The sequence below is a fragment of the Felis catus genome, chromosome A2 (assembly GCF_018350175.1).
Source record: "Felis catus isolate Fca126 chromosome A2, F.catus_Fca126_mat1.0, whole genome shotgun sequence".
Lineage (NCBI taxonomy): Eukaryota > Metazoa > Chordata > Mammalia > Carnivora > Felidae > Felis > Felis catus.
Window position 1 is genome coordinate 40,586,631 of NC_058369.1, and position 18,868 is coordinate 40,605,498.

Genomic DNA, 18,868 nt, shown 5'->3' on the forward strand with positions numbered 1-18,868 from the left:
CGACATGTACTGTAGGTGGTTCTGGGCTATGCTTTTCAAGGACCTTGACGGACCTAATGAGCACACCTTTCTGTTGTAAATTTCCAAGCAATGTGGACGGGACAGAAACAATATGGGGCCTAAATGCGGGTAACATCATTTTTAGGAATAAAACCGTCTAGGTGTGACATACGTATAGGAAGTCAATAAACCTTACGTGTACTACATCATTATGCATTTTCACAGCCTGAGTCCACTCATTAACCATGACCCAAAGGAAGATTAGAATGGGGTCCACACCCCAAATCTCTCCTGGGGCTTGCTTCCAGTCATCATCCTTATGAATCCAAAGAATAATTTTGCTCTCATAGAGAAAACAAGGCTCAGGATCAGTGATCAGCCAGTGATAGTACAAGCTGAAATTTACCAACTCTACCCTTTCATTGTTTTTATTTTTATTACTATCTTCTCTTTACACCACATGAAAATGACTTTCCACTTACAATCATGACACAGTCTCCTTTTTAAAATAAGTTTAAGTTAGGGGCGCCTGGGTGGCTTAGTCGGTTGACCGTCCGACTTCGGCTCAGGTCATGATCTCACGGTCCGTGAGTTCGAGCCCCGCATCAGGCTCTGTGCTGACAGCTCAGAGCCTGGAGCCTGTTTCAGATTCTGTGTCTCCCTCTCTCTGACCCTCCCCTGTTCATGCTCTGGCTCTCTCTGTCTCAAAAATAAAATAAACGTTAAAAAAAAATTTTTTTTTAAATAAGTTTAAGTTAAACAAATGTATGTTGCTTTAAAACAATGTTAGGTATTTCACAAAAACAGGTGGCACAGAGATGGTAAGAAGATAGATGACTGAAGTTTGACAAACACTTGTTTCAGTTTGCTGATCAGTACGAAATGCTACACAGGCCTAACTGACCATCCATCACTCCGATTTTCTGCAGATGAGGGTGCACTCTCTCTCCTGCCCTGCGGTGTATGCCAAGGCCTAATTTCCTCTCCCACGTATGTTCATGGAAGTTTCATGGCTGGTCCTTCAGGGAAATAATATGACATTGTTTTTACACCCTCTGGCTTGTATTTCTCCCATGTATCACGCTTAACAAGACTGGAATAAACGGATTCAGAACGAATGGAAGCTTATCAGATTTTTCTCTCCTTAAACCTCTATTTTAAGCTTTGAGAGCTCACTTAGAACTGGGATCAGTTATAACAAAAACCTACCAACAGCTCATATTGAATGCCTTTAATGTTCTAATTATGGCAAAAAGCAAAGGATGCTTATATGTACTTAACTTTCAAACTAACTAAAGGGGGAAAAGGAAAATATTTTGATAGAAAGAGCAACTTCCTTTCTTCTCTTCTTCTCTCTGAATTAGTGTAATTCCCTGTATGTTCTATTAAATCTAGTGAGTTCAGCAGATGAGACTGCATTTCACTTAGGAGACTGAGTATATATGGCCAAGTAACCTACATTTACCTATGAATAGGCTTCACAGGTAATTAAGTCACTTTGTCACAACAAAGATTTCCTTGCCTCTATTTTACATAATACCATCTGCCCACAGGATTCTCCTTTCCTTTCTTACAGAGTATAAACCAAGGTTACCTACCAAACAGGGATTATATTAAAAATAGCTTAGACCTTCAATTGGTCTTGAGTCTCCATTGAGTGACTCATACAAAATAAAAGCAAATCTCGCAAGTGACTCACGTTAATTTAAGGAAGGGCTATGTATTCAGGCATACACACTTACCCAGAGATTCATACATTCATAGAGAGTCACACAGATACATATATGTAAAACCTATTACTTTACAAGCTCTTTAGGCAATCAAAAACTTTTATGTGTCAAAACACAGTAAATTAAAGGACTCTGTCTAGTAATATAAGTTAAAGTGTCATTTAGAACTTCATTAAAACCCCAACGCCAAGATTAAGGCAACATTTCTGTGAACATGATTCCATGAAACTTAGCATTTAACGTCCTGTGTGATCACTTTCCTTCTGCTGGTTCATACAGCAAAGGAAATTAGTTCTCTAGATACCAAGACGCTGATTAGGACACCAAATGGAGAAATTAAAACCGTCACCAGCTTGTGATACCATCACCACTAGTCCTCTAGAAGGAAACAATGAAGTAGAAGGTAAGTCAAACTTACCTTTCAATCACGGAAGAAAGTTCAGATGTTGCTCTATTGATAGTATCAGGAGCTTTCAATAAAAATATGATGAAATACTTTTTTTCTTGCTTGATTCCTCCTCCTCTACAATTCCTTTATCACCCACAATCTCTTCTAAGTCACCATGAACATCAATACTCACCAAACGTTCTGATAAGCGTATTTCCAAAAATGATATAAAGCATTAGAAATCCATTAACAATGCCACAACAAAATCGTACTTAATCCTATTTTATTTGGCTGTTCCCAGTTAAGACAGTTTAAAAACAAGTAATAAATATGTGTCCCTTATGGAATTTCCATGCCCCATCAGATCCTGGCACACAGGCGATTGTATCTCTTCCTCTCTTTTTGTCAAGACAACGCTTACTGGGGCGCCCCGGAGGCTCAGTCAGGTAAGTGTCTGACTTTGGCTCTGGTCATGATCTCACAGTCTGTGAGTTCGAGCCCCACGTCGAGCTCTGTGCTGACAGCTCAGAGCCTGGAGCCTGCTTCCGATTCTGTGTCTCCCTCTCTCTGCCCTTCCTCCACTCACTCTCACTCTCTCTCTCTCTCTCAAAAATAAACAAACATCATTAAAAAAAATTTTTTTAAAGAGACAATGCTTACTATCAGTAACGGTTTCTAGTTTCATCTCTATACTTTATTGTATTTTTCAATTTTTCTACACTGGTGTATTATATTAGCATCAAGATACAGAAAGAAATTAAATGTGACTTGTAATCTTAAGGGATGAGGTAGTCAAAGAAACCCTTCACAGTTTTAAGAAAATCCCAACATTCTTCATGAGTCAACTTAAAAATGGAAATCTTATTCTGTTCTGGCATTTTAAAAATAGCTGATATTAAACACGCAATTGTTTTACTTTATTTTTAGAACACTTAAGTCAGCACATATGCAATGAATTACCATGTTGTTCACACTATGATGTAAATTAAGAATTATTTCTGATTGATCAATTACTGTGATTTATATGGCCTTAGGAAGTGACAGCTCTTTCTCAATCCAGATTCAAAAGGTCACTAACTTAAAAAAGAACTCCAAACCAAATTAAAATGATCTACTCACAACTGTAATTTCAGGCTCACGAAACTGTGCCATACAATCATCATCAAAGCTTGAGCTCGCTGCAAGGTCCCTCCAGGCCAGCCTCTACACAACTACAGGAAACAACCCAGCAAAGCTAACCACCTGGCGAGTGTTTATTCTGGGGCCAAATTTACAGTATTCAGACACATGCATTATTTTCTTTACTAGAGCAACCTTATAATATATGAAACAGTGTCCATATTTTACAGAAGAAAGCAGTGCCCGGAAATAATAATAAGCTTGCCCAAGGTCATGAGGGTAGTGTGAAAATTTAGACAGGGAAACCTCGCTAAAGTAGACTTGAGATGGTAGAAGGAGAAGCGGGTAGGGAGAGCTGTACCACCACTCAACGTCAATTACAAGAAGAACTGTCAATTACAGAACTCTGTAAGAAAAACCCCAGTAGGGGAAGATACATGTTATATCTCCTACAGGAAATCAAATACCCCTGGCAACTTAGCCAAAGAGAAATCATCATCACCCTGAATTCCTGATTCCCTTTAATGTAATTTTATTCAAAACAACTCTTCCCAACTTCCTCCTCCTTTTTCATACAATAATGTTCCTCTCTGGTTTGTTGAACTTGCCTATAGATTTGCTGTAGCTTGCTTATCCCAGATTCCAATTCTCTACTCTTCCCAGATAAACCCACCTTTTTCTGGAAAAATAGCTGGTAGTTTTAAGGCTAGCAATAGCAAATGGCAGGACTAGAATTCAAAATTTGCTCTAATTTCAGAGTGTGTGACTCTTAACCATTCTATGTACTGACCGGCTTTCTTATAACCCTAGTGTCAGCCATCTTGTTCTATATACTGGCCTTACAGGTAAACACCCTACAGTCAGGGACCACAGTTTAGCTCTCTATGGATCCTGATCTCTCTCATAATAAGGGGAATTTGATTCACATCCACAAAGAGATAAAACACTAGCCAAGGATTTCTCTTCCACTACTATCCTAAGAATCACACAACATCAAGATTTTTTTTAAGATTTTATTTTTATTTTGAGAGAGAGAGAGAGAGAGAGTGAGCATGTGAGCTGGGGAGAGGGGCAAAGGCACAGGGAAAGAGACAATCTTAAGCAGGCTCCATACTGAGTGCTGAGGCTGACATGGGACTTGATCCCATGACCCTGGAATCATGACCTGAGCTGAAATCAAGAGTTGGACACTCATCAGACTGGGCCACCTGGGCATTCCCACAACCTGAAAAATTTCAATAAGCCACAACCGTATCATTCTATATAATCACCTTCCTCCCAAATTTTTAAACAAACACCTAATAATTTTTTAGGTAGGAGTTCCAAGTGTCTGCCTAATAAATTCTCAAATTGTTGTGTCTGGCTTTAGCCTCTACTACAAAGCTGTAATCATCAAGACAGTATGGTACTGGCACAAAAATGGACATACAGACCAATGGAATAGAATACAGAACACAGAAGTGAACCCACAAATGGATGGCCAACTGATCTTTGATAAAGCAGGAAAGAGTATCCAACAGAAAAAAGACAGTCTTTTTAGCAAATGGTGTTGGGAGAACTGGATAGCAACATGCCGAAGACTGACACTAGACCACTTTCTTAAACCATACACAAAAATGAACTCAAAATGGATCAAATACCTAAATGTAAGAAACCATCAAAACCCTAGAGGAGAAAGCAGGCAACAACCTCTGTGATCTGAGCCACAGCAATTTCTTGCTCGACACACCTCCAAAGGCAGGGAAGGGAATTAAAAGCAAAAATGAACTATTGGGACCTCATCAAGATTAAAAGTTTCTGTACTGCAAAGGAGACAATCAACAAAACTAAAAGACAACCGACAGAATGGGAAGAGGTATTTGCAAATGACGTATTGGATGAAGGGTTAGTATCCAAAATCTATAAAGAACTTACCAAACTCCACACCCGAAAAACAAATAATCCAGTGAAGAAACGGGCAGAAGACATGAATAGACACTCTTCCAAAAAGACATCCAGATGGCTAACAGACACATAAAAAGATGCTCAATATCACTCCTCATCAGAGAAATACAAATCAAAACCATACTGAGATACCACCTCACACCGGTCAGAGTGGCTAAAATGAACAACTCAGGAAACAACAGATGTTGGTAACGACGTGGAGAAATGGGAAACCTCTTCCACTGCTGGTGGGAATGCAAACTGGTGCAGCCACTCCAGAAAGCAGTGTGGAGGTTCCTTAAAAACTTAAAAATACAACTACCCTACACAATAGCACTCCTGGGAATTTATCCAAAGGATACAGGAGTGCTGATGCATAGGGGCACATGTACCCCAATGTTCATAGCAGCACTTTCAACCACAGCCAAATTATGGAAAGAGCCCAAGTGCCCACCAACTGATGAATGGATAAAGAAGATGTGGTTTATATATGCAATGGAACACTACTTGACCATGAGAAAGAATGAAATCATGCCATTTGCAGCAACGTGGGCGGAACTGGAAGGTATTATGCTGAGTGAAATAACTCAGTCAGAGACAGACAGGTATCATATGTTTTCACTCATATGTGGAACTTGAGAAACTTAACAGAAGACCATGGCAGAAGAGAAGGGGAAAAATAGTTACAGAAAGGGAGAGAGGCAAACCATAAGAGACTCTTAAACACAGGGAACAAACTGAGGGTTGATGGGTGGAGGAGAGGGGAAAATGGGTGATGGGCAGTGAGGAAGGCACTTGTCGGGATGAGCACTGGGCGTTGTATGTAAGCGATGAGTCACAGGAATCCACCCCAAAATCAAGAGCACACTGTACACACTGGATGTGAACCAGTTTGACAATAAATTATATTAAAAAATAAATAAGTAAAATAAAACAGAAAGTCTCACAGCAAAAAAAAAAAATCATGGTGTCTGGAAACACGGTATTTCTTAGTAACAATCATTCTGTGAAAAGAATAAAAATTGTTTTCTTTGATTAGAGACTGTCAAAATTGATTCCGTTCCTAGAGTTTCTCGAAGGATTGAAAAACAAAAAACATATATATTTAGCACATTTTAAAACGCAGCAGAAGGTCTCTTTTGAGAGGTGGAAGAGGAGTTGGAAAACCAACATGCGTAAGCTCTCAGTTCCCCTACCCGGCAAGAGCTGTCAAATGACTCCCTAGCACCAGCAGGCAAAGAGGAAGCGATGAAAGATGGAAGTTAAAAGAATCAGAGGAGCCAAAAAGACAGCAGGGAGTGCCACCCTCAGGAGAAAAGGGGTGGGACACAGACTCTGTGCAGTTCAAACGGCTACCAAAATAGACAAAGATGGGTAAATGGTAAAAAGGTCTCCTTGGAGCGGTGTGGCACTCGGTGTGGCAGAGGGAGACAGGCTCTGTCCCAGCTGCGCTTCCTGGTGAGGCTCCTGGGAACCATTCATCATCATTAGAGGAAACGCTGCCGCCACTTCCCACCCCCCCCCCCCGGGGTATTCAGAGTCCCCAGTGAAAGTGGCATAATGGCAAATCAGCACACACAGCTGCCATCCGCCCCAAGTCTTCCCATTTGCAATTTGCACTGACAATTTCCAAATCAACGCTCCCTCCTCCTGCTCACCGCACCCTAATCTACAGGCAATAGGCTTAGTTTCTGTTTCCAAAATGATGTCAGTCTGGTGCTCTGAAGGGTCCCCAGACCTGTGTCTCTCCAGCTCTCTTTGCCTTATAGTGACAGAAAGACAAAACCTAATTTTAAAGAAAATTGTTCTCAAAACCCCCCCCCAATACTTAAAGGTTAAGTGTCTAGACATCATGTGTAAAGAAGATGAGTGAATATAAAATGCATTTTATCTGTACAGCTATCAAAAGGTTTGCGGTTTTATTTTGTTTTCCTTGGGAAATTACCAAATTATACTTTTTTTGGCCTAATTTTTATTCAGAAAATTTAACGGGGACACCAGTCCCTTCTGATTTATTCTAGATTTTCAAGTACTCTGTGGGTGATCTAATTAAATCTTTTTATTAAAAGAGGACCATGAGGGATAGATTTAAAACTTCAGTAGAGCCGGAACTCCTGCACAAGTACACAGGCCAACATCAGCGAACTTTGAACTATTCTCAACTTAAGCGAACTATTCTCAACTTAAGCTGAGAATAGGGGGGAGGTGCTCTGCCAAAGAGGAGTGTCCAGGGCCCTGATTCCAGAGTTTCAGCATAAAGCTAGCTGCCTGCACGTGTCCATACATGGGGCAGAGGCCATGAGCTTTCAGACATGAGAACGTCAAATAACGTTTTCAGGAACTATGAGCAGGAGCCAGCCTTGTGACATTCAAAACGAAGAAGAAAGTCACGCCTGGGTGGCTCAGGTCATGATCCCATGGTCATGGGCTCGAGCCCTGCATCGGGCTCTGTGCTGACAGCTCAGAGCCTGGAGCCTGCTTTGGATTCTGTGTCCCATGCTCTCTCTGCTTTTCCCCCACTCGTGCTTGGTCTCTCTCTCTCTCTCAAAAAAAAATAAACGTAAGAAAAAAAATCTTTTTAATAAAAAAATTTTTAAAAAACTGAGAAGAAACTTCCAACATCACATGTTTCATCTTTACTTATTTATGGATTACCAAACTAATGCTCACTTTGGAGACTTCCAACATTAATGTTACTTGAGAAATTTATTTTTTTATTTTTACTGTTTAGCTTTGCCATCTTTTTTTTCTTTTTAATAAAACTTATTGTCAAATTGGCTAACATCCAGCGTGTACAGTGTGCTCTTGGTTTTGGGGGTAGATTTCAGTGATTCATAGCTTCCATACAACACCCAGTGCTCATCCCAACAAGTGCCCTCCTCAATGCCCATCACCCATTTTCCCCTCTCCCCCGCCCATCAACCCTCAGTTTGTTCTCTGTATTTAAGGGTCTCTTATGGTTGGGGCATCTGGGTGGCTCAGCCTGTTAAGCATCTGACTCAGGCTCAGGTCATGATCTCACAGCTCTTGAGTTCCAGCCCCGTGTTGGGCTCTGTGCTGACAGCTCAGAGCCTGGAGCCTCCTTCAGATTCTGTGTCTCCTCTCTCTGCCCCTCCCCTGCTTACACTCTGTTCCTCTCTCTCAAAAATAAACAAATGATTAAAAAAAAAAAAAAAAAAAGAATTTCTTTTGGTTTGACTACCTCCCTTCCTCCCTCTCTGTTTGTAACTATTTTTTCCCCTTCCCTTCCCCCATCGTCTTCTATGAAGTTTCTCAAGTTCCACATATGAGCTGACTTCAGAAATTTCAAGTCTCCCCCCAATCCCCCACAAAATTAAGAACTATAAAATGTTTATTAGCTCAGAGGATTTTTCCTATGAAAAGACAAATATATAGAAATGCTTTTAAAATACACAAATTGCATCATGCCATATGTTCTGTTCTTCATCTAAGTTGTATGTTTATCTGGCTGGTGTGCAGGGATGTCTGTTACAAAGATGTTCAGTGAAAACCTACTTGTTCTTGTTTTTTTTTTTTTTCCAAAAACTAGTTTTAATAGCCCAATAGTAAGACAGCAACAACACTAATACACATAACAAAGTTAATACATCAGTACAGTCATTAGAAAGCAATTAATATAGATCAGAGAGGGTATATTTGGTTTTAACTGGTCACAACGTTAATTCCAAAGACGACTACTCCTTGAAACAGGTCAGAGTTTTCTCAATGATCCTATAGCAGCACTATATCCTTGCCAAAACACGTAAGAGGAAAACAGATGTCAAAATTATTTTTGCTGACTTCTATGTTTAGCTTTGGTATTAAGTTCTTGGGTCAGAAGCTAAAATTTTAATTTAAAAGAAAATCAATTCTTCCTATTTGTACTTAATAGCAACAATCTTTCGACCTGCATTATCTCCTTGATCCACCCACACAGCATGACAGGTAAGGGAGACAGTAATGCTCTTCCTCTTTTAGAGATGAAGAAATCAAGGCTCACCACTGAGGATACCAAGACCACAGAGTCAGTAACTGGGCACAACTTCAACTTGGGCATCTTGATCTAAAACACAGGGCTTTTTCCACCATTAGGATGAAAGAAATTGGCTGCATTTTAGAGGAACATCATTTTGCCAGTGTCTTCCATTGCTTTAGTACAGGACATTAGGGTAAAATGAAAATGGTTCAACAGAGGGGCAGGAGAAGAAAAAAAAAACAAAACCAAATACTATGGAGGTGTTCGCTGCATTTTACATGTCAACACCAAAAAGACTGACTTTTAGCAGGGGAAAGAGTACTCTTTTTTATAGTGGAAAGCCAACTAATAAACACAGAAGGAATGCAGTTAGAAAATGACCATTTGTCAACCACCCTAATACTGATCAATTCAAGTAAAAACCATAAAAGAATGCTAAAACCAGTGTATTAAAGTTTGAGGAGCAGCGAAATATTTACATAGCCACAAAATATCCCCCTGTAAGATACGAGGTAAAGGAGAAAACAACAACTGGATAGTGGAGAAGTCTGGCAGACAGGACTTGAACCAAGCAGTCCAAATTTATGTCACCAATTGACATCATGTGACTCCCAACAGGATGTGCTGAGAAGGACACACTATCACTTCTGTGGTACTCCCATTCAAAATATATGACCTAAATCCATATTCATGAGCAACAAACAGATCCAAACTGAGAGGCACTCTACAAATGACCTTTTCTGTAAAATACAAAAAACTTCAACAAATGCTGTCAAGTAAGAGACACTAAAGAAATATGACAACTAAATAAAACATATGATCTAAGATTTTCTCTCACTGTAATGGACATTATAAAGATTATTAGTGAAATCTGAATAAATTTGGTAGATTAAGGACACCCCCCCATGTGAATTTCCTGATTTAGACAACTGTACTACAGTTCTGTAAGGTAACATCTTACTGCTAAAAAAAACACACACACTGATATATTTAGGGATTAAGAGTAGATAGAGAAAAGAATTCAAGTAAATGTAATAGATGTCAATATTTGGCAAATCTGGGAAAAGATTATGCAGGAATTCGTTTACATATATCTGAAATTATGTCAAAATAAAAGTCAATATGATAATTAAAAAAGTCTTAATAAAAGACAGTAATTTTTTTTTAATTTTTTTTTTTTTTGAGAGAGAGACAGAGACAAAGACAGAGCGTGACTGGAGGAGGGGCAGAGACAGAGGGAGACACAGCATCCAAAGCAGGCTACAGGCTCCGAGCTGTTGGCACAGAGCCCATCACAGGCCTCAAACTCAAGAACCTCGAGATCATGACCTGAACTGAAGTCAGACGCTAAACCGACCGAGTCACCCAGGCACCCCAAGTTGTTGTTTTTTTTTTTTTTTAAATAAATGCTTCATCAGGTGAATGATAGGCCATTCTGCAATTTTTATTGGTCTCAGAACAGTATCTTCTAACAATAACAAATGGTAAAATCTCGTGTTCTATCAAAGCCTGGTTCTGGAAGGGAAGGTATTGTTAAAGCTTTCTGGTCCGTCCTGCAACCCAGCCTTATTAGCAATGACAGGCTAACCAGACCTACAGCAAACAAAACAGAGTAACTGGAGTACACAAAAGCCGCTGAGGTCTCACGGCCTCTGTGACCACAACCGTGGGTCTTCATATCCTCACGCTTTCAAGGGGAACCTGTATTTACAGGCGACGGTACAAAATAATGGCTCTGGGCCACCGTCCACTTTCACTGCACTCCACATCTGCACTCTCCAAGTACAACAGGACACTGCATTTAACCCAACAACTGTCACACAAGTATGCTCACTACCACAGGGGAGTCTCGCACAATGCAGCTGTGAGCTCAGTTCTCCAGCCTAAGAAGCCTGAAAACTGGCCATCAATAAATAAATAAATAAATGTGGACAGCCTCTACAAGTGGTTTAAGAGTTGCTCTGGAACTACATCATGTGGTCATGCATTTGCCATGCCAGCCATGTAGCTACAAAAAAAAAAAAAAAAAAAAAATTGAACCAAGAAACTAATATACCAATAGCACATGCCTCCAAGTGAATTTGCCAGTTTCCTAGTAGGCTTTGGTTTTGCTGTGCTTTTCTTGGCATGAGCACTATGCCCAATGAGGTATTTGCATAACAAGTCAAATACCTCATATGGTAGTCAACTGAGGGAACAGCGAGATGCTCCAATGCTAGGGAAATCGGCTGGATGGACTCAGGGAGAGATGTATGCTCCCCACATGGAACATCCCTAAGGGATTTTCAGGGTAATATCAACCATATGTGATTTTTCACCTTTTGGTTTCTCCAAATCACTTACAGTAGAATTGGGCAGAATGTGACTGGTGGTCCAGAGTCGACTCTAGAGGTCACAGAAAACAACACTCTATTTGTGATGGATTCTGTTTACATTGGTTAACACATACTCAGCTGGCACTGGGCAGATTTTTCCAAAGGTTTCAAACTGTTACAAAGGACAAAAGCAAAGTTCCTTTAAGAAATGTGGTGGTACTAAGATATGAAGAGTAGTGCGTTGTCTTTGAAAGGGAGTTCATAAAGCAGACTAGGCTCTGAGGCACAGAAACTAAACCACTGGGGTATTTATGGTACACAAAAGGTACTGTGGGGAAATTAAATTTCTAAAGAGGAGCTGACTATATGCAATCAAAGGTGAGGTGAGAAGTTATGAAAAGGGTCTGAGGCAGCTCATAATTAAGGACAGGGAGAAAACACACACACACACACACACACACACACACACACAATCACAAGGAAATACTGAGTAAGTTGGAGCTTGCTGTATCTCAGTGTCAGATGTGAGGTAGGGTGGGCACAACAATCTGTCTGTTCCAATCCAAAGCAGACAGGAGGACACGGGATGCAAATATTGGGTGTGGGCTCCTGGAACAGTCAGGCTCCAAAGCTGTAGCTATGTGGGCTGGGAAGACACTTGATCAGAGGGGGCCCAAGACTTCTAGCCCCAGAATGAGCCAGCTCAGGCCTTCTCAGGCCTTGAGGGCCCCCAGACAGAAAAATCCAGCAGTCAGGCTAGAAGGGGGGGCACATTCACAGCTCTGCTCCTGAGCAACTCACTGTGCATCATAAGGTTTTGGAGTAAGATAAATCTCTAGTCCAGTGATTCTCTCTGGTACCCCCACCATTCCCTGAGGTAGTGCTGGAAATCTGTGAGGGCATTCACTGGCACAAGGATTGGGGAGGGGGCCAAGGAGGCTCCAAGTCCTACAATGCACACAGTCCCATGCAATGCACATTAAGCCTCCAATGCAACTGACACAAATCCTGCCAGACTTTTGTGAAGGTAAAATAACAGACGTTTTACAATTATTGGAGTGGAGAACCTAACTCTGTTTCGTATTTACACACTAAGGGTTTTTTTTTTCAGTTAAATATATACAGATTGTACACCCTTGTTCATAGCAGCATTATTCACAATAGTCAAAAAGTGGGAGCAAACCCAGTGTCCGTCAATACAGAGATAAACGAAATGTGGTATAGGCATCAATACACAGTGGGATAGTATTTAGCCATAAGAAGGAAGCAATTCTGATATATCTTACAATAGGGATGAACCTAGAGGATGAATCATGTCAGATGGAATGAGCCAGACACAAAAGGAGCAATATTGCATGATTCCACTTACACGGAGTGCCTACAGAAACAGAAAGTAGAATGGTGGTTGCCAGGAGCTGGGGGCAGAAAGAGCACGGAGTTGTTTCACGGGGAGTTTCACTGAAGGAAGATGGGAAACCTCTGGAGATGGATAGTGGTGATGGCTGCATGACCGTGTAAATGCCACAGAAGGGTAAGACTAAAAATAGTTAAATGGTCAAGATTGAGTTATGTTTATTTCAGCACACATTAAAAATACACACACACACACAAACACGGAAGTGTGCAAGTCACAAGAAGACTGGACTTGGTTGTGCCAGAACTCAACCACAATCTGTTCGCCACTGCAGAAAATTCAATCTCGGATGGCGACAGGGCTCCCAGTGCCAGAGCCCCCAGCACCACCTTCCCGCTCTGGCAGCCTCTCCAGCTGGTACATCAGGTTGGGTCTAGCAGGGGGCGCCAGCACCTGGCACCTTCAGGGTACCTTCAAACGTCACCGTGTCTGCACACATACACCCCGATACGTGGGATTTATTATCAGTTATCTTCATTTTCAGTTTTCTATTACAGTACATAGAGATCTTACAAGTAGGGGTGTATGCATCTATTACTTTCTTTGTAAATTTCGTTTCACGATAGTATCGGGGGCAGTGAAACACTATTTGTTAGAAAAAAACTGAAGGGAGGCGGCCTGGCTTTGGTCTCAGGGAGCAGACAGCAGCAGCAAGAGCCTAAAGACTGCAGTAAAGCATGAGACTCAGTGAGTCTCCGTGGATTTCACAGAAGTACCCTTTCATGAGAATGAAAGTTCTTACGGGGAAGGTCTGCTGGTAGTTGGCCCACTCCCCCGAAAAGGAAGAAATATGGTAGGAAAGTAGAAAGCGCCTGACTCTCCTTAGTGATGAAACACAGACACAGTTAAAATCATCAAATTCGTGCCCAGTAATCAACTCCAACACAGACGAGGTGAAGCAGGGTACACTTTTTTCAGTCACGGGAATTACCGTATCACGTCAAAGGAGATCAGGGTTTAACAGAGAAGGGCACGGTGTGTCGATTGCAATGACACATATGTTGTTTCTCTGTTGCGATCATCCTTCTTTCCATCTCAACACTGGGACATGATTCATATTTTACATACTGTCCAAAAGGGGAATGTGACTTACCAGAAACCATCCTCAACATTTCAAATACAGATCCCCCCTCTGCCAAGAGAAAATCCTGCCCAGCTGTAGATTTCTCATTTGCAAAACATAAGAGCAATGAAATTCCATTACTTAGAGAAACTGGCTGTTCCACCAAACCCCTGGCAACGGAAGCTGTACTTATCTTTCTGAACAATAGCCTCAGAAAATGTATTCTTTCTCTCTCAGACAAAAAGAAAAAAAAAAAAAAAAAAAGACAGTAAGTATGCCTTTGAGCTCTTGAGAAAGTGCTCTTGTCCAAGCCAATTGCTCTTCGGGAAAATCCACTCCCCTGACCTGGGAAATACAAAGATTGACCCTAAAACATGCAGTAAAAAGAGCTCCAAGTTTAAGAATGCTTCAAAAAGTCAATGGGGATGTAACAATATTAATAATGTCCTTAAAACAAAATCAAGTATCCCTTTAATACATAAGTGACCACGATGTACCCGCTCCCGCAGAAAAGTGACTCTTAGACCCTAACATCTTCAGTTTGTTTTCCTGGTGACGTTTAACTGCATGTTTTCCTGAGGACATAAATGATCCTGAAGTGTTCTGCTTCGCACATTGCAGAATTCATTCAAACAAGAATGGAAAGCCAGACTTTGTTCTCTGTCTTCCTAATGTTCCTTTCTCTGGGGAGAAGCATGTGGCCAAATTCCAGTGGGTTACATGAACTCCACTCATGGCTTATCTCATAGAGTTCCCACTCAGCCCAAAGTTTTGAAACGGACCATGAAAACACTCAAGAAATACAGACGCTACACTAATGTGTTTGGAATACCAACAGTGCTGCTTTTCCTGTTCCCCGTTTAATGTGCCGTGTTACATGGCTATGGCCTTGGAAAGTTTCTTGTGGGATTCAACATATTACCTAGGATTCTCCTATTTAGTTTCTTCCTCACAGGACAACCAACCACTTAGTCCATGTATTTACCCATTAAAAGAGCAATCAAAATGATCAAAAAAAGCAGCAGAAAACAGTCATTTGTATCCAACTTTGCACCAAGAGCCCATACAAGGAGACAATGAGTAACTGTCTCCCTTTGGGCAACCTGGGGCATCTGAGGCCATCTATGTGACCCTATTCCAGTGTGTTGGATGGTGGGCCAGGAGATCTACTTCCTCCATAGAAAATCCACAAACCTGCTCTATAAAACCTTAAAATGCTCCATGAAGAACTGAATAGAGAGAGTTGGGAATGATGTGAGTGACTATCCTATCAAACTTTGCCTGCACATCCCTGGACCATCACTTGGTAAAACCGGCAACAGAAGACAGAACGATGCATTTGTAGCAGTAACTGTGTGCCGCGAGCTGGGAGGACATGAGCAAGCCCCAGAGCTGCCACGATCTTACCCTGGGAACCAACGTGAACACCGACACAATGTGCACAACAGGGGTTGCTCATCTGGTTCTAACTAACAGACAACTCTCCAACGGCTTTCGCACAAAACTGTAACTGAAGCCCACAAAACAGATGCAAGGCTAAAGGAAGAGAGCCAAATTGTGAACATGACACTCATAATCTGGCTTCTCTATATTTAATATAAACAAAAACTTAACACCAAGGCAATCAGCACTCCATAAAGTCCCACACAATGGGAGAGTTCTCCTGCCCAACCATCAGGAGGGTTCAGGCCTCCCTCCCTGACCAAACTGAACCGGACGAAGACGGGATGGCATTCAGCCTATTAAAAGACACTGCCCAGCATTCACATACCTCAATAATCCTGTCATGAATTTGCAGGCCTCCGTCCTTGGCTGCGGGCCCACTGTCAACTATTTTGGATACAAAGATTCCTTCAGTGGACGATCCATCTTGGTTGTCCTTTGGGTTAAAAAAACACACACATGAATGCTAGGCATTAACTTGGTTAAAGCTTACACTCTTAAACTATGATGGACTCGAGCTTATGTCAAAAGTGGCAATGGGGTGAAAGCCCATCTGTTACCCCTAATTTCTGTTTTAACCTAAAATTAATACATGCACATGGTACGATGTTTCAAAACCTATCAAAATGTGTAAGTCCTTGCCACCTCCTACCCAGGGTCCTTTTCCCCTTTATAGCATCTATTGGCAGTTTATATACCCTTTCCAAAACATTTTTCATAGATCACCTTTCTTCAACATGTATCTGTTCCTTTTTCATGCATACAAACGGGAGTGTGCTCTCTCAATTCTTGTGCGCCTTGCCTCTTTTGCTTAACTTCACAAATCTTAGGGACTTTTCTCCAGTCTTCCTTTCTACCTCACTCCCTTAAATGGCTGAACGGTATCCCAGTAATGGGATAGTAAGCAGCTTCCAGTTGTCATTCTCAGAGACAATGATGTGTCTCATAGCTTCTTCCAACCTGTACAATGAAATATCTTTTGCGGTATTTACCTAGGGCACATCCCTAGCAATGCAACCGGTGGTCCAAGGATATGTAGATTTGACGGGCATTGCCAAATTAAGCACTCGTAGCTCATGAGAGTGTTTTTCCATAGCCTCACCAGCACAAAGTACTATTAAAACTTTTAAGCAGCCAACAATTTGATTGTGAAAATAGGTGTTTTATGCGTGCTCTGATTTACATTAGAAAAGCTCACCACCAGCACCCCAATCCTAATAAATTCTCATCTCCAATCTCCAATCCCTTTAGATCTTTCAAAGTCTGGACTGAAACTTTCTGGGAAAAGCGACGGCTCGCTGCTCAAACTCCTTCCTTTATTTAAAATCAAAAAGCTCCAACAAGCTCATAAAAAAAAAAACCCTCACAGCTTGTTCATGAACTTCTTTCCAAACAGCACTGGGATGAATTCTCTCCAAGTGTGTGGATTAAATTTCTACTGATTAACAGATGGATTTATAAGTTAAACGGCCCAAGTATGTGTTGTTTCCAAACAAAAGCATTTGAAAAGTAATTTCAGGATCTTCCACAGAAACTCCAAATTCTGGAGTTGCCATAAGGCCGTAAGATGATCTATTTTAAAAATAATTTCTGTATACAGAAATACATATAAATCCCATTTGTTAAAAAGGAACAAGGAAAATATAAAATTTTTCTCTTTAAACAGAAAAGAAAAAACCCATATTCTAAAGGAGAAAGGGAGGACTTTAACGTAGTTCAATCGACCGCTTCAAGTGAAAGAGCAATGGATAAGAATAAGCAAATGCACACTCTGTACCTCTTCTCTCTCTCCCTCCATCCTCACCCTGTCTCTCCAACACACACACACACACACACACACACACACACACACACACACACACCCTGTAAGGTCATAAGTAGGATTCGAAAGAAATCAAAATCACAACCTAAAATGAGCATTAAGTGTTTTCCCCAACATTTATCCCCCTGTGACAAAGATAGGTCTCCAAACTGACATCTGGATTCTATCAACACTCTTTCAAGAGAGAAGGGTCAGCGAGACTGTGGGTGCTGTGCTAGATCAGCCCTCCTCAACAGGCAGCCCTGCCCAGCATCACAGCACCCTGCATGGGGCCACTGCAGACTAACCCTTCACTGTCTGGATTTCTCCCTGCCTCCTTTCTCTCTCACAGCCGCCTCACTAATGCACTAATCCCAGCACATTCATGTATCTCCCCACGTGCATATCTCAATTTTAAGTACACAGTTGGGCAACTGCTTCTATTTACTGACTACACGCTAGACAGCAGGCAGGTAGGGAGCACCCTGTGTCCACTGTTTCATCCTTCCAATAACTAAAAATGGTTGAGTACTATATTATTCTCCATTTCATAGAGGAAAAACCTGAGACAGAGAGGTTAAATAACTTAGCAGAGGTCACAGAGCTAAAAAGTAGCACAGGTCAGTTTCAAAACTAAAGGCATTCCCTTACACAAGCTCAAAGTGTAATACTGCCTCCTATGGAGAAAAATCTCAACAAGAAGCATTAATTCGGAAGTTCCACATTCCAGGCTATGGAATATTCCACTGGAGAAACCTGAAGAATCTCAATGGACCACTCGGGATTTGATTTGTGGGCAATTGTGGGTTCCCTACGAGGTGATGTCAATATACCCAATGAAAAGAGATCTGCACTTACTCTGAATTCATTGCTTTGCATTTCTTGCCAGAAGAGGGAGATGGGAACAGGATTTTGACGCTGGTTTGTTTTGCAGAATACTACTTTGTGTACAAGTAATTTTTCTTAGGACAATCAGTAAGTTCAAGCAAAAGCAGAGGAACAGGCAAAAGCAAACAGCACAATTCAGGTTAAATTAATAAGACAGTGGTAGGAGGTGGAGAAAGAATGCAAAAAAAAAAAAAATACAGCAAGGACAAAACCCAAGAAAACCAAAGCAATCCCATCCTGGAAAGCTAGATGTGTCTCTTCAAAGACATTGCTCGATTCTTTGTTTGGCCCCTCTCTGAACACATTTTAAGTCCAAGTTATTTATCAAGGTGAACTAACACGGCTCAGGATTTGTTTTGTTTTGCCAGCTTGAGAAAAGGAAAAATCAAAGGGATTGTTTCCATCAGAGGGGTACCTGAAGATGAAGAATACCCGCCAAAGGCCGAAGTGACAGGTTTGACACACCAGACTGGCTGCTGTGTCTGAAGGGATATAAGAATTAATGAATGAATGATGTGACTCTGCGAAGGGCAGTGCATCATGCAAGGAAAAGACTCGTGTCAGCGCCCCCCGGCTGGGCTTATGTCACAACCCAACCAAGCATCTAACACAAGAATCCCTTGGGAAACGCACACGTCATGGGTACTGCTTTCCACTTCCAGTTACTAACAATGAGTGTGCATTGTTGCTCATCTTGGCTTTTTAGCGTGTTCTCAATGACCTGCCAGATTTCCAGGCAACAGTTCAGAATACATTTAGGGTTCATTATGCTATTTCTGCTAATCAGGACAAGTTTTTTAAAAACACT

General features: G+C 41.2%; 1 protein-coding gene across 2 annotated transcripts in view; it reads right to left on the minus strand.

Annotated features, from left to right (window-relative positions):
- PDZRN3 (PDZ domain containing ring finger 3) overlaps positions 1-18,868 on the minus strand; it is a 240,896-nt gene that overhangs the window by 202,748 nt on the left and 19,280 nt on the right. For both annotated transcript variants that reach the window (XM_011280160.3, XM_045051869.1), the window contains one exon: positions 15,700-15,807. In XM_011280160.3, coding sequence (XP_011278462.3) covers positions 15,700-15,807 — 108 coding nt within the window. The remainder of the gene's footprint in view (positions 1-15,699; positions 15,808-18,868) is intronic.